Source organism: Prinia subflava, chromosome 8 (assembly GCF_021018805.1).
Source record: "Prinia subflava isolate CZ2003 ecotype Zambia chromosome 8, Cam_Psub_1.2, whole genome shotgun sequence".
In the NCBI taxonomy this organism is placed as follows: domain Eukaryota; kingdom Metazoa; phylum Chordata; class Aves; order Passeriformes; family Cisticolidae; genus Prinia; species Prinia subflava.
The window spans coordinates 28,183,049-28,206,376 of NC_086254.1; the positions used below are offsets into that span (position 1 = coordinate 28,183,049).

The following is a 23,328-nucleotide window of genomic DNA, read 5'->3' on the forward strand; positions in this document are numbered from 1 at the left end:
TTAGTGCTTTGCCCTTTTTTTACACAAGGGCTGAGGCAGCCTGGGAACTGCCCTCAGAGGGGCAATGGCTGAGTTTAATAATGAAGATGGGGATGGAGTAAATCCTGCTCACCTCTGCCAGGTGAGCATGGGATGGGCCTCTCGTGCCTCCTTTCCTTCTCCAGTAAAAAGGATTTTAGTTCCCACCCCTTTTCCCAGGGAGGAAGAAAGGAACTGGGCAGTGCCCTGTTCTGTACTGAAATAGAGCCTGACAGCCCATCAGCCTATAAATAGTCCAGGACCTGAGCAGGAGAGGGCTGTGAGACCTGGCTAATCCCAGCTCCCTTAAGCCACTTTACCCCAGCCTCGAGAGGCTTAAAGCCACAGCTGTGTGCCCAGGTTTGGCTGGCACCCGGGGCAAAGGACTCCTCTGAACACATGTGGTCCCGGGGACCATCAAGGTCAGCTGCCACACCTGAATGGAATCATTTTCCCTCAGAAAAAATGGTGTAAATTTGCCCTTAAATGTTCAGCCATGTAAAATAAGAGACCCAAGCAAGCGAAATCCGAGGGCGACTGAAGTTTAGAGCCTCGTCTCCCTCCATCTGGTGTCAGATCCACATCCCTGCTGAAACAATTCCCCTACATCATATGGAGGCTTGATTCACCCTCCCCATAAACCATCACCAAATGATTTAGGGGGACTCAAGAAAACAGAACTCCCCCTTCCCCAGAAGGGATGGGCAGGCTGCACACAAACCTGCAGGGACCTCGTGCTCCTTTCACCATCATCACCTCCACCCCATCCAGCCCCACAGCCTCTGGGTGGAGATTTGGTGCTTTAATCCAGGCTAAAATTTCCATTTTCCCAGACATAACAACGGGAATTTATTTTTTTTCCCCAAGAGGCCTGCACAGTGTGACTGGGAGAGGGAATAATCCGCAGTGCCAGTAATTTGTATGGATCTGGGATGTGAACACCCCAGGCTGCCTGCCTGGATTTGCCTGGCTCTGGGGGTGTTTCTGCCTCTGAGTGTTCAGCTCACTGAGCAATTGTGTGTTTGTGGGTATAAAATGCAGCAGGTCTCCTCTGAAGGAAGGGCTTTGGGCAGGGCAGATGGCAGCCATGAGGAATGCCAGCCCGGATGTCACACCAGAAGCTCTGGTCTCACAAGGGAGAAGTTGGGGCTGGACAGAGGGATGGCTGTAAATTGCTATTTTCTTTCTATGCAAAGAAATAGAGTCCTTGAAAGGAAGAAGTGCAGCCTGGCCTCCTGCAAGAGATATTGGAAAAGCAGATCAAAGGTGGGTAGGGCAGTGGTTGTCCTCTAAAGGGCAGTTTGTGGACGGAGTGGAGGCTGTTGGGTTTCCTCCTTCCCATGTTCAGGCTTTCAGCTCCTTCCACACCAGCTCTGGAAGTTTTGCTGAGCCTTTGCACCCTGATATTTCAGCATTTACCATCTGCTGGGAGTGGAAAAACTCAAAACACCAAGGCACTGAGCATCCTCTGCTCATGTACACATCGTGCATCCCGTGGCAATCCTGGCTGCTGGTGCACACAAAACAGGCATTCCCATTGCAGCTAAACCCCAGATTAACTGGTGTTAAACCAGGATGGGATTCCCTGCTGTACACCCCAGGGGTTTCTGGAGCGTGGTTACCTGGGGCTGGCTTTGAGGTCAAACTTTCCAGGTCCCTGTGTTTACATGCCATGACCCTCCCATGTGTTTGCCTGGCAACACTCCTGGCCCAAGGCACCAGATAGGAAGAGATCATAGGATTATAGGATCCCAGACTGGTTTGGGTTGGAAGGGATCGTAAACATCATCTCATTCCACCCCCCTGCCATAGGCAGGGACACTTTCCACTAGACCAGTTTGTTCAAAGTGTTCATCCCTTGAACACTCCCAGGGATGGGGCAGATTTCATGGACTTTTAACATGAGCAGGTTTTTCAGCTCATGCTCATGTTGTAGACCTGGAGAGGAAGAGATAAGGACAGGATTTATGGGAAGAAAGGCAGAGGAAGGAGGAGAAAGGGAGTATTTTGAGGTCCTGCACTCAGCGCATGCTGCTGATACCTTTAAATTGGAGCCAGAGACTTAAAAATAAACTTTGGAAGTGATAACAAGACATCCAAGTCCTCCAGCCACTTGGCCAGCTGGGGATGGAGTCTGGTGTCATCCCTGAGGGGACAGCAGAGTACCCAGAGCAGGGTGGGCTGCTCCTTAGGACCCCCATGGTGCTCACACCACTGGGACCTGCCCAGTGGGGTTCAGTCACAGCCATTGGGGGTCCAAGGTGATGTGAGGTGGCAGTGCTGGAGGGACAATGCCTAAAGGCCTTGAAAACTGTCCCCATTCATCCTGGGTGTCAGTGGCAGCACACAGCTCCAGGGGATGCTCTTCCAGGAACCCCTTTCCCCTCAAATATCTGAGTTATGGGGTTGAGGCTGTGGAGGATAAAACTGCTCAGCCTGAGCTGCTGTCCCTCTGGGAAGCAGCCAGGATGAACATTTCCATGCCCTGAAATATCTTTTAGCACCAGGGAAGGAGACAAACATAATTTCATCCACATCTCATCAGGGATACTGTGACATTTCTGGTGCCTGGATCAGCATCTGTGGGGGCTGCGAGACGCTGATCCCTTAAATCTCCCCCAAGCTGGGGACAGGGCAGGGCCCAATCTAGGTCAGGATATCTCAGATGAGATAAGGCACCTCTGCCCTGTGGCTTTGTGCTGTTTGCAGGATGCTGCCTTGCCCCTGGACCGTGCTGGGTTTTCAGCAAAGATGTCTGGTGCTGTGTCAAGCTGCACCAGATTGAAGTGTTTGTTTTGGCAGCTGTGCACATCTCCCAGTTAGGAAAAGCCTGATTAATCCCAGGGATGGCTTTTCCTATCAAACCACAGCCAGTGAGTGAAAAGAGCCCTGGCTGCCCACATCTGCTGATGGCTTCAGTGGAAATGTTAAAGGAGACACCTGGATAACAGCATAAGCTTCAGATGCATCCAGAGGTGAAAAGAGGATCAGGGAAATTAATGAGAAAATTTTTTGCTGAACCAACCCCCATCAAAGCCCTAGGGTTTATACTGGTGAATAATTTGTTTTCATGTGGTGGTAGTGACTGGTAGTGGCATCTCCCTGATCCCACAAAGGAGGTGCTGGTCTAGGAGTTTTCTGCAGATGTGGATCCTGCTCAGGGTTGCTGCTGGTTCCTGCAAGATGATTTTCTAGTTTTTAGAGAGGAACAGATGCACCAAAAGTCAGGAAGTTGTAGAACCAAGTTCAGCACAAGCCTCTGGATTACAGCAAGCAGCTGTCATCTCTCTTCACTGGCTTTTCCAAATTGGAGACATCCCTTTTGCACAGGCAAATCAGACAGCTTGTGACTGTCTGTCTAACTCTCTCCACAATGGGAGTATTTTCAGACCAGACTCAGAATTCTGGGGGTCCTGATGCCAATTCCCTGTGCCCTTTGGGAAACTGGACTGCGGGTGAGGACAGCAGAGCTGCTCCCTTCACCATGGGCACAGTGATCCATGCCCTGCTCTGACTTTGCTTTATTCTCCTGACAAGATGGCACTTGGGTCACCACTGCATGTGTCCCAGAAAGGCAGAGCACGATTTTCCAGGTAAAATATGCTGCTCAAGCACCATGCTTAAGGAGAGTCTTTCCCTCCATTTCCAGCACATTTCCTTTTCCAATTTAAACCCATAGAGGCAGGGGAAGATGTCCAGGCATTTCTATCAGGACACAACCTGAGCACGGGTTTGGTGTCACAGCCGCTCTGCTCTGACCAGAGATTGCCCTAATGTGGCATCTGCGATGAATATTTGGGGTATTTATTATCCATAGGTGGCAGCAGCTGCCTGCGGCGGGCGGACGCTGCCCTAATCCCAAACCTGGCAATGAGTAACAGAGCCGGGAAAAGGCAGGGGAGGAGGAGGAGGAGCGAGAGAGGGAGGAGAGGGAAGGAAGGACAAGCCTGAACACAGGTCCTGCCTGTTCCCTCTTCTGCAGCAAGAGGTCCTCAACAGAGGGAGAATTCGGGAAACGCCTCCGTGGGGCAGGATCAGGCTTTGTAGCTCCGTAGAGAGCTCAAGTCTGTGTCACTGAACAGGCTGCCCAGGGAAGCTGTGGCTGCCCCATCCCTGGAAGTGATCGAGGCCAGGTTGGACGGGGCTTGGAGCCCTCTGGATTAGTGGAAGTTAATTCCAACTCCCTCCCATGGCAGGGAGTGGAATGAGATGAGCTTTAAGGTCCCTCCCAGCCCAAACCATTTCGTGGTTCTCTTGCTGTGCTAGGACTAAATGCTGCCTTCTTAACCAGGACGAAAATTGCTGCATTCTCTGGTGGAGAAGGGGCTGCTGGGCAACCTTTTCTTGACCAAATTCCTGAAGCACTGGGATGTCACATCCCTAGAAGGAATCTGGTGGCAGCATGAAGCCATTGGGGTGCCCCAAACACGCACGAGTGCTGGTGGAGTCCAGAGCCAGCAGCTCCTTCATCTCTGCAGCTTTTGTCGGCTTTCAGAAATTTCTGCCAAGTTCAAAATGACACAAAAGGCTCTCCCTCAATGGCCCACACAAATGGCAGATAACAAAAGCCAGTTGCCAGAAGCTAAAAGCCAGGTAATTTAAAAAAACAAAACAAAACAAAAAGCAACAGCAACAAAAACCACCACACCTTGCTGAAAAGCAAACGGGAGAGAATTGCAGTCCTAGGCTCTAGCCTAGAGGCTCTAATGAGAGGAAAACCAAAGAGAAAAATCTATCCAAATCTTGTCATCTGCTCACTTTAAACCTACCACTTCTTGATCAATATAAATGAAATGTATCTTCCTCTTTTAGACACACCTGATATGAACAGGCTTTGTCCTGGGAAACCAGACTGGCTGCTCCATCAATCTCCCCTGGCTGCTCTGTCCTACCCACGCTGCTCCTGCTGCATCCTTAAGGCAAAATGGAATTGATTTTGAGAGGAAAAGCAGAACAAGGCACGATTTGCTGGAGACTAATCCCACTGAAGCAGCAAAACCCCAATTCATCCCTCTTGGCTGTGGGTGCAGCTTCACACCCCCAGTGTTATCTGCTTAATGAGGTGATCCTTTAAAAGCAGCCCCAAATGTGGGTGTAAGTGGTGTCATTGCACAAAGGGACTGGGGCAGGTTTGCTCATTTCTGCTCTATCATTAATTAAGGCAATTAGCCTGCTCAGGCTCAGTGGGGTGCACAGCCAGCCTGAACCTGATGGGGAGAATATAATCCATTATAGAATATAATCTTTATATCAATACACTCTAATTGCTCTGTACGTTATTGGGGGATGGAGGATGCAGGAATACATCTCTAGGGAGTTGAGGAGGAACCTGAGAGATGACACAGGATACACTAAAACAAAAGTGACTTTTCATGTCTGAAGCACTGAATTTTTTAGCCTTCTGTCATTCCCTTCCAGGGCAGAATAACCTTCCAAGCCTGTCTCCTGGAACTCCCCGTGCTGTGTGGCCAGGCAGGGCTGGGAGCAAACGGGCTGGCAGTGTCAGGACCCTGAAAGCAAACCAGTGATCAAACCCAGTCACGCAGCACAAAAGCAAAGCCTTATGCTGGGCATGCAAACAACCACGGGGCTGTTTAAAGTGCCTGTTGGAATGTGGGTATTCAAAGTCCATCACAACATCGAGCCAAATCCTTCCCTGGAAAGCGCTGAGTCAGTATTATCAGTGGGGAAACTGAGGCACAGCTGGAGGAACTCGGTCCCCAGCTGGACCACACGGGTGCTTGTGTTGGCCCTTAAACCTCTGGGGTAAATTTTAGAAATAATCTGTTTATCTACAGATTTGTGGTGCCAAGGCTTTCCCTGAAAGCTGTCCTGGCTGCTTTCCTGGGAGGGCGCATGCAGTGTCCATGCCAGCGGCCATGGCAGTGGTCAGTGTGGCCTTCTCCTTGGGTCACCTGGGGACATGGTTCACATGGAGTGTCCCCATGCTGGGGTGGTCATACCCCACTGAGAAACACCCCCTGAGGGCAGCTCAGCCCTTCTGCTGCCCCGTGAGCTGTGCAGGGAGATCGATGTCCTGGAGCAAGCCAGGGCAGCCTCCCCTGGCACTGGTTCCTCATCCTGGTGATTAAAGAATAACTCCAGATTAAAAAGGAAAAAAAAACAGACTGGGGAGGAATCAACCTCGGTGCATGGGGAGATTCTGACAGAACCACCCCAGGCTGGGATGGTGGTGGGCTCCCTTCTGCCTTCAGTCCCTAAAATGGTTAAAGCATCACCCCCAAAAATATTCTTTCCCACAGCTGCACCCAAACTGCAAGGTTTTACTGCAGCCCTCAGTGTGCTGGGCTGCAAAGCTCTGCTCTGGAGCATTACTGAATTTTAGGAGAGAAAAACGAGCAAAGTTTTAGGTATACCAAGTACCACACTGCCTTTGTGAAGATGTCTTAAGGCTCTGGCATCTCTTCGAGTGCATTGTTCAACCCCCCAAATTCCACTCCAAACAGAAAGGAATTTTCTGTGAAGTTTCTGTTCCTCTTAAACAGATCTGCTTCCTCGTACACACACGCATTGCCTTGGCTCTCCCAGACTCACATCCCACAAAACCAGTGATTTTCTGGGGCAGCACCTGTACAGGATGCTGCCCTGGTACCCAAACACGGGGGAGCTGGTCCGTGGTGTGGGCTGTACTTTGACCTTGCTGCAAGCTTTTCCTCCCAAATAAAGCGTTCTCTCCCAAAACTGATAAAATCCAGCCAGCTCAGAATCCCCCGAATCCGCATTTATTTACTTCTCATGTTTACCCTCATTTTAAACTCCGCATTGCTTGAAAGGAGAAAGAAACCTCTCCAGAACCGGACCTGAACCGCCTCAGAGGGCGGGACTTTCAATCCCTCCTCTCCGGGTCCCGGGCGGGTCCGCGTGGCCTCGGGGGTGTCCCCTCTCCCCGCCGCGACAATCGCGACAGCTGCCAGGGGCGTGTCCGGCCACGCCTCCACCGGCAGGGGCGTGTCCACCCCGCCCCCGCTGCCATTGGCTGACCCACGGCTGGGCGTGTCCGGCCACGCCCCCTCTGGCAGGGGCGTGTCCGCCCGCCCCTCTGCCATTGGCCGGCCTTGCGGGGGGCGTGTCCGGCCCGGCCCCGCCCACGCTGCCATTGGCCGGCCTTGCGGGGGGCGTGTCCTGTCCGGCCCCGCCCCTGCTGCCATTGGCCGGCCTTGCGGGGGGGCGCGGCCGGCGCCGATAAAGGCGCGGCGCGGGGGCGGCCGGGCAGCGCCGCGGCTCAGGCCGTGCGGTGCCAGCGATCGTCGGCCCCCGTGCCGGACCCCCCTGCCCTGCCCTGCCCGGCCCGCCGGACCCCGCCGGAGCCCGCACACGGCCCAGGTGCGCTGCCGGGGGGGAGCGGGGCGGCCCCGATGGCGCTGCGCTGGGTCGGGGAGAACTTGCCCGTGCCTCAGTTTCCCCGCTGAGGAAAGGCTGATTGTCGCGGGTGGCGCTCGGGGTCCGCCTGCTGTTGGCGGCTGGCGCGTTTGAAGCCCTGAGCCGTCTTTTAGAGCTTGGAGAATAAGGGGTCAGACTGTGAGAAGAGCCAGCTGCTGGCAGGAAGGTAGTTTGTTCCTGCAAAAAACTCCAGTTCAGAACTGGAGCTGAACAGCTTCGAAGGTGAAGGGCGGGCAGGTTTGTTCCGGCTCTGGCTGACGGGGAGGCTGCTGAGAACAAGCTGGGGCTGGAACTTCTTGCAGGAACACCCTCGATGTGTGCCCCAGCTCAACATTTCTTTGCTCCTTATGCAACATCCGCCGGGGATTTTGTAATGCCAGATGTTGATCCGAGGAGGGGAGCTGGAGTCCTGCAAGAAAAACACCCGGGGAGGAGGGGTCAGGAAGGGGCTGTGCCAGGCTTTGCTCTGGGCAGGCAGTTGTGTATGATGGAATTACTTTGGCTTTGCACGTAGCTCTTGGAGCTCCGTGGGTTTAATCCATGTGCAGTGAGCACCAGCCGCCGTTCCCAGTGCAGGGTGGCACGTCCCTTTTCTGCAATATCACCCTGGTCCATTTACACCCCTGCAGCTTTTGGGGGTGCGGGGGTGGGTCAGGGTGGGTGCTGACGGCTGCCTCTGTGCCCCCAGGTTTAGATCTGCACAAGAACCAAGATCAGGAACCATGGCATCCATCCCATCCAGCGGCTCGCTCATGGCCACGCACAACTATCGCAGAAGTAAGGGCAGGCTGGGGCCGGGGCCTGGGCTGGTGGGTGAGCACGTGGGGGTCTCCACCAGGCATAAGGGGATGTGGCTGGAGCAGAGATGGAGCTGGGCTCAGGTCTGTGCTTCCAGCTGCAGCCCCATGTGAGAGGTTGGTGAGGAAAGGGGACAGCCAGCAATGTCCCCCTGCTGCTGCCCAGACCCTCCTTTGGGACCCCAGCCCAGCTGTACCAGCTGGTGAGGGGGCTCAAATCTCCCTCACTTGTTACTAAAGTTGTAGAGGACAGAGTGGACAGTTTCACCTTGCATTGTTGCTTCAGAAATGAGCTGCAAAACCAGTCTGGGCAATGGTTGCTCCTGGTACCTCACCCAGGAGAGAGTTTCTGGTTTAATGGATTGCTTAAACCACAGGGAATTAAAGGATTCCCCCGAGATAAAACAAGCAGCAGGCTTGTAGCTGTTGTCCTAAAAGTGCATGGATTACACACAGGAATTTGCATCCTCTTGGCCTCAAGTCATCTGCAGAGGCCTCTCAAAGCCACTAAATTTTGTCCTTGGGGTTGCAGGTTTATTCCTACAGAGGTGTTCTGAAGTTTTTCTGCTCCCTGTAGCTGGAATCTCCCCAGTATTCCCTTCCTAGTGGTTTTTACTGGCCTGGCTCTAAACTGGGGAAGTAGTGGAGCGAGTTAGGGATGAGGCTGGGCTGTATCACCCAGGCACAGCCTCACCAAGGCTGTGTTTTCCCTTTCATGGCACATCCACGGGTCAGCAGAGGTACTGATGGCCATGATTTTTCCACAGGGCGCCTGAGCTCCACATCCAGCACCAGCTCCTGCAGCTCAGAGTACTCTGGGGAGGTCATCCCCCACGGCCCCGGTAAGTGCCACCTGTCCTGGCTCATGGAGACTGCTCCCAGTCCCTCTGTGGGAAATCACTGGAGAGGACCCAGCCTCTGCTGTGGGGTGAGGGTGGGGTGGCCATGGGGCTGCCCAGGTCACACTGACCTCAACTCTCCCTGCCGTGCACCGCTCCTCAGATCTGCCCAAGTCTGACCCCGGCCAGTGGTGGGCCAGCTTCTTCTTTGGGAAGACGACTCACCCAGCCATGACAACGGTGTCAGAGTCCCAGGAGAGGTGAGGTGACACGGGGGAGCACCGAGGGCACTCGGGGATATCCCCAATTGGGCGCATTCTGCCCCGATGCGCACGCCCAGGGCTCCCACGCCTTTGCAGGGCAGCGGTGCCACATCTGGGGGCTGGCATGAGCTGCTCTGGGGGCTGGCATGATGCTGACTGTGTCTCTGTGCTGTGTGTTGCAGCCTGGGAGCTCTGCGGGTGGCGGCGGGGCCGATGTCCTGCGCGCTGGTGGCAGCGCCGGGGCGGAGGCGCCACGCCAGCGAGTCCAGCGCGGGGCCCTCGGCGTGAGCAGCTCGGTGCTGCTCCCCCAGCCCGGCGGGCACAGCCCCTCCCCTGTAGCGTAGCTGGCTGCTCCAAGCAGAAGGTGCTGCTTTCCGACGGAGAAATGCACCCACCCTGACGATTCCACTCCAGCCTTTTTTTAAACTCCCCCCCCCGGTGTAACTAAGCCCTCTCGAAGCAGACTTGGTAACACGTTTTTATTACCTGAAACTCGTACAATGGCAACGAATAAACTGGAGCAGCCTTTTAAAACGCTGTGGGGTTGTTTTTTGTCCGTGGAGGGGGGAGCAGGGTGGTGCTGGGGGTGCTGGTGGGGCTACACCAGGACACAGCTCCTGGCCGCAGCAGCAGGATGTGCTGGTGCCAGGTACCACGTGCCAGCCTGACTCATTGGGCCCTGTGTGTTTTTTGCACGTGAGCAGGATCTGGCTGGGCTGTGGTGGCGTTGCAAACGCCTTCCCTCAGCCTCTCCTCTCCTTACTTGGCTACACAGCCGTCCCTGCTGGCACTGAACTTGTTTTGCTCCCCAAACACACGGCTGCCCTGCACTGCTTCGGTAGCTCGAGGAGTGGGGACGAGTGCCAGGGCCTGAGCAGGTGTGGCTGGGGCTGGGGGAAGGATTTGGGTGCACAGTGACCCCTCTGTAATGAGGAGAGAGATAAGGCTTGCTCTAGACATGCGTTTGTGGGTCGGGATATCAGGCTGGAGCTCCTGGTGTGGATGGCAGCTCAGATCTGGCCTGGGTTTGCAGCCCTGGATCCCAGCTGGCCCATGTGCTGCACTGCCCCAAGTGCTGTTTTGCCTGATTTTTGCCTTCAATTAGTCAGTTTGGCTGTTTGATCCTTCTGTGACCTGCCTGAGAGCTGGGAAAACAAGAGCCTGCAAGCGCCTGCATGAAGGGAGTGCCTTTGTTCATGCTGGAGGCAAAAAAAAAAACCCTTGCAGAGGTTGATTTAAAGGTGCCAAATGTTCCTGCTCTGCTTCCAGCCACAGCATGAGGTGCAGGACTGTCTCTGTGTGCACCAGGGCCTGCAGCCCCGATGGCAGCTGAGGCCATGGGACCCCTGAGCTGTGACTTTGCCTCCTGGTGTCCCACGCTGGCAGGGCAAAGGGCAGGGAGCAGCTGGGGACAAGTGGCTGCTCTGCTTTTTGTCTGCTCTGCAGGGGCATCCAGGGTCACTTCCAGTTCTGTTGTTTCTCCAGGGGAAAGTGTTGAGTAAGCTTTTTGCTGAGCTCTGCTTCCCCAGGCACTGGCCCTTGTCTCTGGGGCAGAGAGGCTGTGCCCCCTGTCCCTCCCAGGGGCCAGGGCAGCACTGGCACCTCTGCTCCCCCCGTGTCAGTGTGTGCCTCCAAAGGGAATGGCTCCAGGGCTGTTCCAGCACTCTGGGCACACAGCTTGGACCCCAGGGGCTGCCAGAACCCTGAAGGGGACCCCCATGTCCATGGCAGCAGCTGATCTGATGTGACCTCCAGTCGAGCAAACTGCTGTTGTTGTGGGGCTGCACATCCCAGAAAGGACTGGCAGCCTTTGAACTTCACAGAACACAGGAAAATCAGGATTAAATGAACCCTTTCTGAGTAAGGCAAGGCAAGGTGGGCTGGCTGGCTGGGATGTGTGGTTGTGGCACTGTTCCAGGGTTTTCCCAGGCCCCAGCAAAGCCCTTTGGGTGCTGCTCAACCCCAGGATGCCTCAGGGATCTCCTCTGCTGCTGGCTGCCAGCAAAAGCCACATATTTTGGAGAGACAAACGTTTTTTTTTCCAAGCCCGGAAATCAGTGTGGACACACAAAGGTAAAGTCAATATTCCTGTATTTGCTTGTTTGTCTTGTGATCATGGAGGGACAAATCCAGCAACTGTCCCTAGGCACCCAGAGGAGGAAATGACAGAGCAAAGGCACCAATCCTACATCTCTGGCTTTCATCTGGGCACATTCCCCAGCCTGATCCAGCTCTAAGTGAACTGCTCTGTGATGCCATGAGCACATGGATGCTCCCCTATCCAGCTTTGGGATGCTGGATGGAGGCTGAGTTCATTCCACATTGCTCCAAGGTGGGTTGGATTTACAGCAGGGACTCCAACACCCGTCAGTGGCTGCCCCTGTGCCCATGGTTCCCTGTCCAGTGAAGTAAAACTGCCTGGAAAAACCCTGCTGAATTAAAGGCTGCTTTTCTGAATATCTGTGAAGTGTCCTAGACTCAGACTCCTTCTCTGCTGGGAGTGAAGATGAAGGGAGAGTCCAGATCCCCCCAGATGTGCTCCTGGGCAGCTTCATGGCATTTCTGAGAGCAAAGCCCTCGGCATTGCCTTTTTTTCTTGGGATTGAAAGGCTTTTAGGGCCTTTCTTGCCCTTTCACAGCCTTCAGACATATTTTGAAAGAGCATCTGACAGCCAAGCAAATTTATTTTTGTTCTGTTTCCATCTCCACTGCTGTGGGTGTCTCTCTTCTCAAGTAACAAGTGATGAGAGAAAACTCTCATTTCACAATTGTATGGAACAGTCTCAAATTGTGCCAGGAGAGGTTTAGGTTGGACATAGGACAAATTTCCACACTGAAAGAGTTACCAAGCATGGGAACAGGCTGTCCAGGGCAGTGGAGGCACCCTCCCTGGAGGGGTTGGACAGACCTGTGGATGTGGCACCTGAGGACATGGGTTAGTGGTGGGCCCAGCAGTGCTGGGGGAAAGGTTGGACTCAATGATCTTAGAGAGCTTTTCCAGCCTAAGTGATTTTATGATTCCAGCTGGTTTCCTGTGCCCTGTGTCTTCATGTTGCTGCTGTGGTGGGATAGCAAGGGAAAACACTGTGCAGTAAATGCAAGATAATGAAAGGGGTTCCCCACAGACTGCACACACTCCTAATCAATCCCCTTCTTCCTGTAGGGCTTGATATTGGAGGGGCAAGCACCCACCCCCCATGGCATCAACTCCACAGGGACTGATGTCCCCTCTCTGCTCCCTCAATGGTGTTTTAACTGTTGATTATTTCACATATTTGCTAAAAACTCACTGGAGTTTTCTGCTCGCTCGTCCCTTGCAGCAGCCCTGGTGCCACCCCACCGCCTCCAGTGAGAAGTATTTCTTTACATTCCCTTCCTCTTGCTGCTGGGGCTTGTTTTGGTTTGGTTTATTTCCCTCCAGCAGATTTGCTTCCCCCTCACCCTTCAAACGCTGATGTGGGACCTTAAAAATAGCAATGAGCTGTGCAACTGAAATTCATCACATTAGCCTGAGGCTGCTTCCAAATGCCACTGGGTCAAGGCTCCCATCCTTGAATCCACGAACGGGCACATGCCAGGCTGCAAATGGAGCAGGAGATACCTGTAACAGCAGGATTTGCAATGCCCCCTGGCAGCAGGACTTGCAATGCCCACTCTGGAGCGGTTCCGGAGCATTCCTGCCTTTGTGGAGTGCATTTAAGGAAAAGCCTGGTCCAGTTTTGGGGAGAGGGCTGCAGTGCCCAGCTCAGGCTGAGATCCTGGGAGCAGATCGGAAAATTTGGGTTCCCCTCCCCCCTGCCAAAGTTAATCTACTTTTAGAAAACAAGTAATGACTCTGAGAAAAGCCAAAACCCAGCAGACCGTGTTGGAGGGCAAACCCAGGCTGTGGATTGGCTTTTCATGCAGCGGAGGAGGAGGAAGAGGAGGAGGAGGAAGGAAAACTGCTGTGGGCAGCACCTTGTCATCACATCCCTGTATTTCCCCCCCACACACCCCCAAGAGGTCACTGTGACTGCTGAGTGAGCCGGTTTTGGGCCATGTGCCCTGCCAGCCCTCCTGGCATCTCCAGGTACCCCACCATGGATGGCTGTGCCCCACACCAGCCCCATGGCCTCACACACACCCTTCTCCTCCTGCTTATTTTTGAGCTCCATCTGGTGGGAGCCAGACCTGCAAATTTATGTCGTTATTGCTGTTTGAGCAGCCTGGTCTAGTGGGAAGTGTTCCTGCCCGTGGCAGGGGACTGGAACAAGGTGATCGTGAAGGTCCCTTCCAAACCAAACCATTCTGTGGTGCAGCAGTCCCTGCCCTTCCTCAGGATGCCATAACCCTGCCCCTGCTGCATGTGGCTTCAGTCTTTCCTGCAGGAGAGGGCCTAGGCTGTACATAGGTGTGCTCTCTGCTCAGGTGTTTGATCAGGCTGTGAAATGTTTGTGCAAGGAGTGGATTTCCTCTTGCAGCCGTGTCCAAACCCAACCTGTTGCTTTCCCACCTGGGAACACTAACCAGGAGCTGCTGCCTTCCCAGGACAGGGCTGCAGCTCTGTGGATATGAACAGAGCTGGCTTCATCCCACCCCTAAACCACATTCCTGCCTCCCCTTTCCAGGCCCCTCGTGCTTGGAGACTTGCTCAGCCAAGAGCCAAACTTGTTTCTGCTGCTCTGCACAGCACAGACACTGCCCAGGCGTGGGGAGTGTTGCATAAACTTTATTAACTTTATAAATTCCAACGTTGCTGTTGGCTCAGTCCCACTGGTCACCTGCAAAGCGGCAACATGGGCTTGTCAGGAGGAATTCTAAACCTCTGCCAGTTGCCTTTCACCCACAGCCTGTCTGCTCCTGCCACCAGTGCCACAGCTGTGTTAGGGCCCAACAGCCCCACTTGGCCTGGCCCTGCCTGCACCAGCCTGGAGCCTTGGGATTGCTCCAATTCCTGCTTTTCCATGTGCCCTTCCACTGCTGCCAAGGACAGTCCAGCCTCTGGGAGTGTTTATGGGCAGGGGGCAACAGGGACTTGGCTGCAGCAAACTCTGCCCTGGCTTGGGAGGGACCAGAGGCTCGAGGTCCCCCTGCAATGCCATATCCTGGGATTAGGGAGGAGCTGGGGGTGGGGGGAGTATCTCTTGGCTTGCCCCATGCATGGGATAAAGAGCTAAGCAGGGTGATGCAGGTTTTTAGCTTTGCTGCCTGCACCTGGCATGAGGAGGCACTCAGAACACAGAGATTCATTTTCCTTGGAATAACCACACGATGGTGAGGGGACAAGGTTCCAGAGCAGAGCAGCCCAGTCAGGAGCTGACTGCAGAGTCCTCAGGGCATGTGGGGCTGCTGCCTGGGAAAGGGGTGGCAGAGGCACACAGAGGTACTTGGGTGAATGGAGTCCAAAGAGATACAAGAATGGTTTTATCTGCGGCTACAAGAGTGGGACTGGTTGGAAATCAGTGCTTCCTTAAACCTATCCTTGGTGGGTTCCTTGAAGTGTTCACATCCAGGCTGGACAGGGCTTAGAGCAACCTGCTCTAGTGGAAGGTGTCCCTGTCCATGCCAGGGGGTTTGGAACAAGATGAGCTTTAGGGCCCTTCCAACCCAAGCCATTCCAGGATTCCTGGGAGGGAGTGGAGCAGCGTGTTGAGGGAGGAGCATCCAGCACCCCTGCAAGGACTCCTGCGGGTGGATGCACACACATTTATTGATAAATACACCAAACACACACTACAAGATGAATCAAGCAGAGCCACAACTGAACATGAACTGCAGACCTTCACGTTTGTGTGGGGTGCAGCAGGGACCTCCCACCCTACTGAGTGAACGAAGATGTAAACTTTGAGTGAAGCCTCCGTGGGGCTTCTCCAAACTGTTACACAGCCAAGCTGGCAACCTGTTCTCCAAAACTTGTTGCTTTCTCCCTTGGCCACCTCCCTGCACCCTGACTGTGAGGGACCATGGGCTGTTTTCTGGGGGGATGTGCTTTCCTCGTAGCCCTGTCAGAGGGCAAACCAGAAGGAAGGAACTTCTTGGCAAGAGCTGGCCTGGAGGGGCTTGTGCGGGGAGGATGGTGGGAAGGGGATCCTCAGGAGAGGGAGCTGAGCAGCCGCCTGTAGATGAAGCCCAGCTTCTCCCGCAGGGCCAGGAAGGTGGGACGCTCCTCCGTGTTGCCACTCCAGCACTCCAGCATGATGCTGTAGATCTCGGGGGGGCAGGGGCTGGGCCGGGGGAGGCGGTAGCCCCTGGTGATTTGCCGTACGGTTTCCTGGTTTGTCATTCCTGCAAGGGAGGAGAAGATGCCCCTGATGTCCCCAAAGGATGCTCTGAAGGTACACCTGCAGTGGCCAAGATGTCACTGGTGGTGCTGTGAAAAGGTGTGTCTCTGCCAGAGGGGTGGTAGAAAAGAGGATCTGGGAGATCCAGACCTTCCTGCCACCACTCTGCAACCACTGAATATCCCTCTAAGCCATCCCCTAAGTAGACAATAACCTGCTCATGCTCCAGGAGCTGCTTCCATATCCCTTAGGGAAGGGACAATATAACAATTCATGACCCTCTGGCTTTTGGGGACCAAGCTGCCCAGCAGGTGGATGGAGGGCACAGGAGTGGGGCAGCAGCCCTACCTTCATATGGGATCTGTCCATACGTGAAGACCTCGTAGAGCAGAATCCCATAGGACCAGACGTCAGACTTGAGGGAGTAGGTGCGGTAGTTGGCTGCCTCCGGGGCCGTCCACTTCACCGGGATTTTGGTGCTGCTGCTGGTGGAATAAATGTCATCCTGGAAAGCAGTGGGAGACAGGACATGAGGGATGGGGTGATCAACACAGACACGGCTTTTGGGGAAAGTGGACAGCAGGGAATGGCTTGAGCATGGGGCAGCTTTGTGAGCTCAAGTGGTGGGAGGGAGGGACAAGAGCATCCCCTGAGCTGACCTTGAGGAGCCGGGCAAGTCCGAAATCAGCGATTTTGCAGGTGAGTTCCTCTCCAACCAGGATGTTTCTGGCTGCCAGATCCCGGTGGACAATGTGCTTTTCCTCCAGGTACCTCATCCCATCTGCCACTTGGCAGGCGATGTTGAGCAGGTGGGAGGTGCCCAGGGACTTCCCTTCAGGACCTGTTAATCCAGACAATCCATGAATTGGGGGCAATCAACCAATATGTATTTTGGGTGCTCTGGTTTGGAAGCAGACCCTGTGCTCGCAGTGTGGGACATGGGGAACATGTAAAACCTCAAATTGGTGCTCCTGCCTATCTGTGCTGGTTGTGCTATGTGGAAAGTCCAGCACAGCCTTGTGCTCCTCAGGCATGGGACAGGGATGGGCTCTGAAGAGCACCAAGGTCACAGATATCCATGGCTTGTTCAAAGCCAAAGGTGACCTTCTGCCATGCAAATCTCCCTGCAGGCCTCTCAGCCTGTTGTACCTGTGAGCTCCAGCTCCTCAGGCACCGAATGCTGCCGGAGCCCCAGTCAGAAACAAGATCAGTGTGGGTGGGAGGGGAAGCAGCCTGTAGAAAAACAGGTCTTGGTGGGAGCGGTTTGTTTTGTTTCCTTTCAAGACTGATTGTGCTGGGTCAGGAAAAGAAAGGCCAAGAAAATTACACTGGGTGATGTGTGGTCCACAGCATGTTATGAGCTCTGCACACAAAGAAACCCAGGGGAGGTTTGGCTGTTTCATTCCTAAAGAAGCTGGAGTTGTCCAAACATGGCAGTGAGATTCCGTGCACTGGTGGGAGCTGGCAGACCATGGGTTGGTAGAGGAGGGATGAAGGTCCTTCCCAACAGGCTTGGGCTCCCAGGGATTAATACAGACTCAACCCACATGGACACCCAAAGGATCATGCCAGACTTTGTGATCCCAAGACCATCTCCACCAGCTGCCCATGGATAGCTCTGCATTGCCACTGATCAAACAGGACAGGAACCAGGCTGGCACTCTCTGAGGGTCCCCATTCAGATTCACAGGGCCACTCTGAAGCACAGGAAGCAGTGACCCAGGATCCCCCCTCCCGAGGGGCCAGCACAGCACTCACTGTTGAGGTAGCTGTGGAGGTTGCCTTTGCGCATGAGCTCGGTGATGATGTACACGGGCTCCTCCAGGGAGCACACGGCGTGCAGCTGGATCAGCTTCTCATGCCTCAGGCGCTTCAGGTTCTGAATCTCCTTGGTGAAGTCTTCTGCTTTCATGTCAGCTGTGGGAGAAAGCCAACACAGCCCTTGTGAGCCACTTTGTCATGTAGAATTTGGGAACTCAGTGCCTCCTGGGTTGAGGATCTTTTTTACCTTGTCACAGCCCATCCCCGCTCTCAAACTGTGAGGACTGCACAACCTGTGTCTCAGAGCCAAAGAGATGTGTTCCATAGGGCTTTAGGTCCCATTTTCAGGATTATAGTCCCATCAGGACTTGATCTATCACAAACCCATTTGATTTGATATGACATCATTTATCACAAACCCACTGGCTGGAGCCATTTTATAAGTATGCTGCCCAAGCTTAGGTTTGTGCACAGAAATATTCCAGTGGCTCCTCACCAGGTCTTACTGCAGTTTGCCTGGTAAAACAGTCACAGTGGCCAAGAGGATGAGACTATAAAGGAGGGTCAATGATAATGGCAGTGAACAAGTTACTCAGCTGGCTGCTAACATCTGACTGTCCACGTACCTTTAATGATCTTGATGGCCACTGGCACCGTGTTCCTCCACAGCCCTTCCCACACCTCTCCAAAGTATCCCTCTCCCAGCTTCCTCCGCAGGGTGAACTCCCAGCGCGGGCGCTCCCAGCCGTCCCTCTCGGGGGGAGTCTGCCAGATGGACATGGAATGGCACACTCGGACCAGGCAGCCAGGCAGGGCCTGCTGCTGGAGCCTGCACCAGCCCTTGGTGCCCACAGAGGAGCAGGACAGGGTGCTCCACCAGCCAGGGGCTGAGCCCGAGCATTGCCCTTCCCTCAGTGTTCACTGCGGGCACAGAACGCATGGGGCATCCTCTGCATAGCCCTGCTGGGACCCCACGTGTGCAACGGGGAGAGTTTGGGCATGAAATACCAACAGTTCAAGTCATAATTCACTCCTCATCAGACCTCAAAAGTGGCTTTTCTCCATCTTCCCCAATAAATTAAAATGAGTGAATTAATATTATTGCGCATTATGGCTGATTTAGGCTTCAGCTCATTAAGCATTTCTTTTATCCCACACCTTTCAATTTCACTCTTGGATTATTCACATGGTTAATTGCTATTTCCAAGTCATAATCAGTGGATGGAACACTAATCAGGAAATGAGTTGGCAATTTGGGATTAATACCGTAATTAGACTTATGAGTGCTGAACTAATTGGTATGAAAACTTTATAAAAGCCATGTGTTATGTCTTATATTCTCCGGAAAAAATTGCAAGGGCAGGTATTTCCAGAATCCATATTGAAGAGGATTGTAGCAACTTGTTTTCCAGTCTTTGAGATGGACAACACATTTCAGAAAATTCTGTGCATTTTGCTGGTCAAATATACATATAAGTGCCATGCCCAGCCTTAACGTGGCTGATCAAAGGTGATGCTGGCAGCTATACTAGTGCTGGGCTTTAAATTTAGTTCCAGAAAGCTCAACCCCCAAACGGACAGACCAATTATTTCTAGTTTCGTTTCCCTTTCCTCTTTCCAGGCTGAGCGTACGCACCGCAGGGCTGCAGGGCTGCAGCAGGGGGCTCTGGATCACCTTCCAGTGCTCCGTGTAGAAGGCGAGGAGCTCCTCCATGCTGGGGAAGAGGTGTCCCCTCTGGATGTAGAGGCTGCCCCGGGGGCTCTTGCAGATTCGGAAGTGGCTGACCTTGCCGTGGTTGCGCACTGTGGGGAAGGCCAGGTTGGGAAAAACTCAGCTTGTGCAAAGATCAGTCCCTCCCCAGCTCCCTGCTGACTCCATCCTCTCTCCTTTAAAGACTCTGAGTCTTTTAATAGAGCTAAAACAACACAACTCTCCCCTGGACTGCTTCATCCCACTCTCTCCTGCCTTCTATCTCCTGGTGCAGAGGACTCGTGACCACTGTGACCCAGGCTCCTTTGGACCACAGAGGTGATGCTTTATTATCAGGGATAATTAATGAGCTTTCTTATCAGGCATTATTCCAACATGGACTGCTCAGAGAACGGTGGAGCTGCTCAAAGATGACAAACCAGGGGCAGCTGTGACACCCACAGCCCAGGGACTGATGGTGGGATGCAGAGTTTGCTGTGAATTTTCCTAGGATTATTTTTATGAGGATAAAACCAGATAGTAATGGCACTGCCTGGTCCAAAACCCCCTGAATTCAGATTTCAGTATGTGGGAGCAGCCCAGGCCCTGGTAATCTGGAGTAGCAGCATATTTTTACACAACTCTTAGGTGACAAAAGCTGCTGGAATGAAATCCTGGGAGCTAGTGCCATGAAACCATCATTAAGCTGCAGTGAAATGTTTATGGCTTTCATACCCCAGACAGGAGCCACGCACTTTCCTTTGCCCCAGTGATTCAACAACCCATCCCTGCTCTGTAAACTTTCCCCTCAAAAAGCAGCCTATTCTCTTCAACAAGGTGCTGAAAAGTGCTTTCAGCTTATTCTCGTTTTTCACCCCATGCTAAGCAAGCCAGGAGCCACCCCTAAGGAAAGCCTGCTTCCTTTCCCCATGCTAATTTTATCTGGATAATTGCCACAAGGTCACCTGAGAGGGAGTATTCGCCCTTGCTGCTCTCGCTGTCCCGGACGAGGAAGGAGCCGTGCTGGTTGGGAGGCGAGAGGAGGAGCTGCTCCGCCTCGTTTCGGCTGATCTTGCTGAAGTACCAGCTGGGGAGCAGAGCACAGGGGTCAGAGCAGGGCAAGGGGATGCTGCACACATGGGTCTGCATCCATTTCGGGGGATCCTGCACCTCCTGAGCCAGAGAGGGGAAGCAGCTGCTGGGATCCCACTCTGCTCGTTCCTACAGCCACCAAGTGGCCTGGTGGCTATCATGTCTCAAAACCTGTACATGTGGCTGCCTGCACCAGGGCTGTTCCATCGGGTGGGCTTTACAGGCACTTGCTGCAGTTTATGGCAGCTCACTGCCTGCAGACCATTTCACAGAATCAGAGAATCCCAGAATGGTTTGGGTTGGGAAGGACCCTAAAACTCATCTCATTCAACCCCTCCTGCCATGGGCAGGGACAATTTCCACTAGCCCAGGCTGCTCAAAGCCCCATCCAGCCTGGTATTGAGCACTGCCAGGGATGGGGCATTTCCTCCGCCAGTCTGGACACTGCTGGATCAAACTGTCCAGGTCTCAGCTCCATCCCAGACCCGTGAGGTTTGTACTCTTGACAGCCTGTGGTAAATAAAGCACCAAACACCTGGTGCTGTGTGGAAGGTGCTCTGGTGAGGTTGTCCCTGTGTCCTGCCATGACAGCAACATCTGCATCCCTTTGCATTTCTTGACTGCAGCTCATGGGCAGAACCGCCATGAGCAAACGGCATCAATGAAAACATCTCTGGCAATTGCCTTTTGCTGCTCCAGCCGTGGCAGGGCTGGCTGGGGACTTCACAGCACCAAACAGGGGGGAGGACCCAGCCAAAGCCCTTTTCTGTGTGACATCACTGAGATTCATCACTGAATTCCCGTAAGGAAAGGCAGGTTGGCTGGCTGGGTCCCGACACAGCGGGATGCACAGGAAGACACAGCTCCATCCAGCCTAAGGCAGCCAGGACGTGAGAAGCCAAAAGTTTCATCATTAGCTGGGATCGCCAGCGTCTGAGAAGCCGCGCAGGAAATTATAAATGACGGGGTGAACAAATTAGCACCCAGCTCCGACCTGCGGCTCCGCGGAGTCTGTGTGCTCCCGGCTTGCTCCGGCCGGGGAGCCGGGCACGTTCCCGCCGCCTGCCCTCCCACGCCGTGGCAGCGCCCTTGTCCCTGTCCTCAGCGTGTGGCTGGGCACCGGCTGGGGCTCACACAGGTACACACACACCTGTCACACGTGTACGGACACAGGTACACACACAGGTACACACACACCTGGCACACGTGTACGGACACAGGTACACACACAGGTACACACACACCTGGTACACATGTACGGACACAGGTACACACACAGGTACACACACAGGTACAGACACACCTGTTACACATGTACATACACAGGTACAGACACAGGTACACACACACCTGGTACACATGTACACACACAGGTACACACACAGGTACACATGTACAGACACAGGTACACACACATATAGACACACACATGTACACACACAGGTACACACACAAATACACATTTACAGACACATGTACAGACATATGCACAGGCATGTACACACAGGTGTACACACACAAGTACACACAGATGTACACACACACACGAACACATACATATGCACACACAGAGGTACACACACAGAGGTACACACACACATGTGTGGGCTGCACGCTCTGCTTAGCCTGTCCGACTGTCCCATGCCGTGGGAATAAGGCAGGGAGCCGACCCCACGCCCTGCACCGCTGTGGTCCCAGCACAGCCCAGCCGGACTGGATTTGCCTTCCTCAAAGCACACGCAGGGAGGGTCTCTCCCGTCCCACCCGCACCTCGGGGACCCTTCCCGGGCTCCTCTCTTTACCGCACTCAGCGCAGGGCGAGCACGGAGGGGTCTCCAGGGTGCCCGCCCAGCCCCGCGCTGCCCGCGCCCGGGGTGACTCAGGCCGGGCACAGAGGGAGCAGCAGAGTCTCGGGGCGCTTTGCCCGACGTGTCGGGACCCGGCAGGATGAGCTTCCCGGCCGGCCTTATGCAACGAGGAGCCTGGGCTTTCCCGGGCTGCCAGAGCGCTGAGACATGCCCCGAGCTCCCTGCGGGCTGGGAGGGGCACGGCGAGGAACCCCCAGCCCTGGATAAGCGGGATGGCAGCAGCAACAGCTGGCCCTACAGAGCTCGGGGCTTCCTGGCAGGTACCAATGCTTCTTCCCGTGCTCCCAAGCCCTTTGGAGCTGGCACGGCTCAGGTGCAACTTCCCCAGCTCCCTCCCTTCCTGCTGGCTCGCCTTTAACAGGAGGGAGAGCAGCCGGAACAAGCGGGAGCCTTTGCGACCCTCCCGACCATCACTCCGCACCCCACCCGCAGCCATCCCCTCCCGTGCGAGGGGGATGCAGCCAGGAGGGGGCACCGGCATCTCTCCCCGCTGGATTTGGATCCCCCAAACCTCCCTTCCTCTGCCGAACACCTCCTCCAGGGGCTGCAGGGCAGGGATGCCCAGGGAAGGCATGAGATCCCGGATCAGCCCCAGCGCGGCTGATGGCCCAAGCAGGGACGGGGATGTCGCGCTGCCGCCGCTGTGGAGGGTGAGCGCTGCCCTCCCTGTGCTACCCCAGCCCAGCCTCCATCCCCCGCGGACCCGGAGATACTCACGGGCGGTGAGCGGAGCTGCCCTGGCTGAGGTTGGCCACGTAGGCAGCAGGGACGTAGCCCGTGGCCGGCTCCCCCAGCAGCCGCCGGGCCAGGACATACTCGCCCTCTTCTCTGAGGACGCGCAGTTTGTCCCCTGCGCTTATGCTCAGCTCCTCGGCGCTGCGGGCTGTGAAAGCGTACAAAGCGATACAGAGAGAGGACTTGGGGATGAAGGAAATGGAAGTCGCCTCCGAGTTGAGCGAAACGGAATCAGAGCCAAGATACCCCAGCGAGCAGCTCTCCGTCACGGAGCGGGGACGGAGCTTGTTCCAGAAGGATGTCAGGAAGGTCAGGCGCTTCCTGACGAACTGCTCCATGCCCGGGGATGCGCTGGGTGCGGTGGGCTATGCGGGGGGAAGGGGGCGTGCGGGGCTCCTGCCGCCGGCCCGGGAGCTCATCCTGCCGGCCCGCGTTACCCGCACGCGTCTGGGCGCTCGTCGGCCCTTCCCGGAGAACTTCCTATTTCTGAAAGTGAAACTGGTCCGTCTGGTGAGACGAGTCTGCAGGCGGGACGAGTCTGCAGGCAGGAGTCCCACGCTCAGACCCACGGGCACATCTGGGAGACAGGCACAGCTGGAGCCGG

General features: G+C 54.7%; 2 protein-coding genes across 2 annotated transcripts; one reads left to right on the top strand and one right to left on the bottom strand.

Moving 5' to 3' along the window:
• Positions 1 to 7,205: 7,205 nt before the first annotated feature.
• Positions 7,206 to 9,852, top strand: PPDPF (pancreatic progenitor cell differentiation and proliferation factor). The gene is made up of 5 exons (XM_063404331.1): positions 7,206 to 7,362; positions 8,108 to 8,196; positions 8,984 to 9,058; positions 9,219 to 9,315; positions 9,501 to 9,852. The coding sequence occupies exons 2-5, from the start codon at positions 8,142 to 8,144 to the stop codon at positions 9,604 to 9,606; spliced, it is 333 nt and encodes a 110-aa protein (XP_063260401.1). The 5' UTR covers positions 7,206 to 7,362; positions 8,108 to 8,141; the 3' UTR covers positions 9,607 to 9,852.
• Positions 9,853 to 14,010: 4,158 nt separating this feature from the next.
• Positions 14,011 to 23,062, bottom strand: SRMS (src-related kinase lacking C-terminal regulatory tyrosine and N-terminal myristylation sites). Its single transcript, XM_063404334.1, has 8 exons — positions 22,707 to 23,062; positions 19,995 to 20,116; positions 18,976 to 19,142; positions 17,966 to 18,104; positions 17,337 to 17,495; positions 16,238 to 16,419; positions 15,927 to 16,083; positions 14,011 to 15,582 (listed from the first exon to the last, which is right to left on the bottom strand). Exons 1-8 carry the CDS (start codon positions 23,060 to 23,062, stop codon positions 15,389 to 15,391), a joined length of 1,476 nt encoding a protein of 491 aa, XP_063260404.1. The 3' UTR covers positions 14,011 to 15,388.
• Between the last annotated feature and the right edge of the window lie 266 nt (positions 23,063 to 23,328).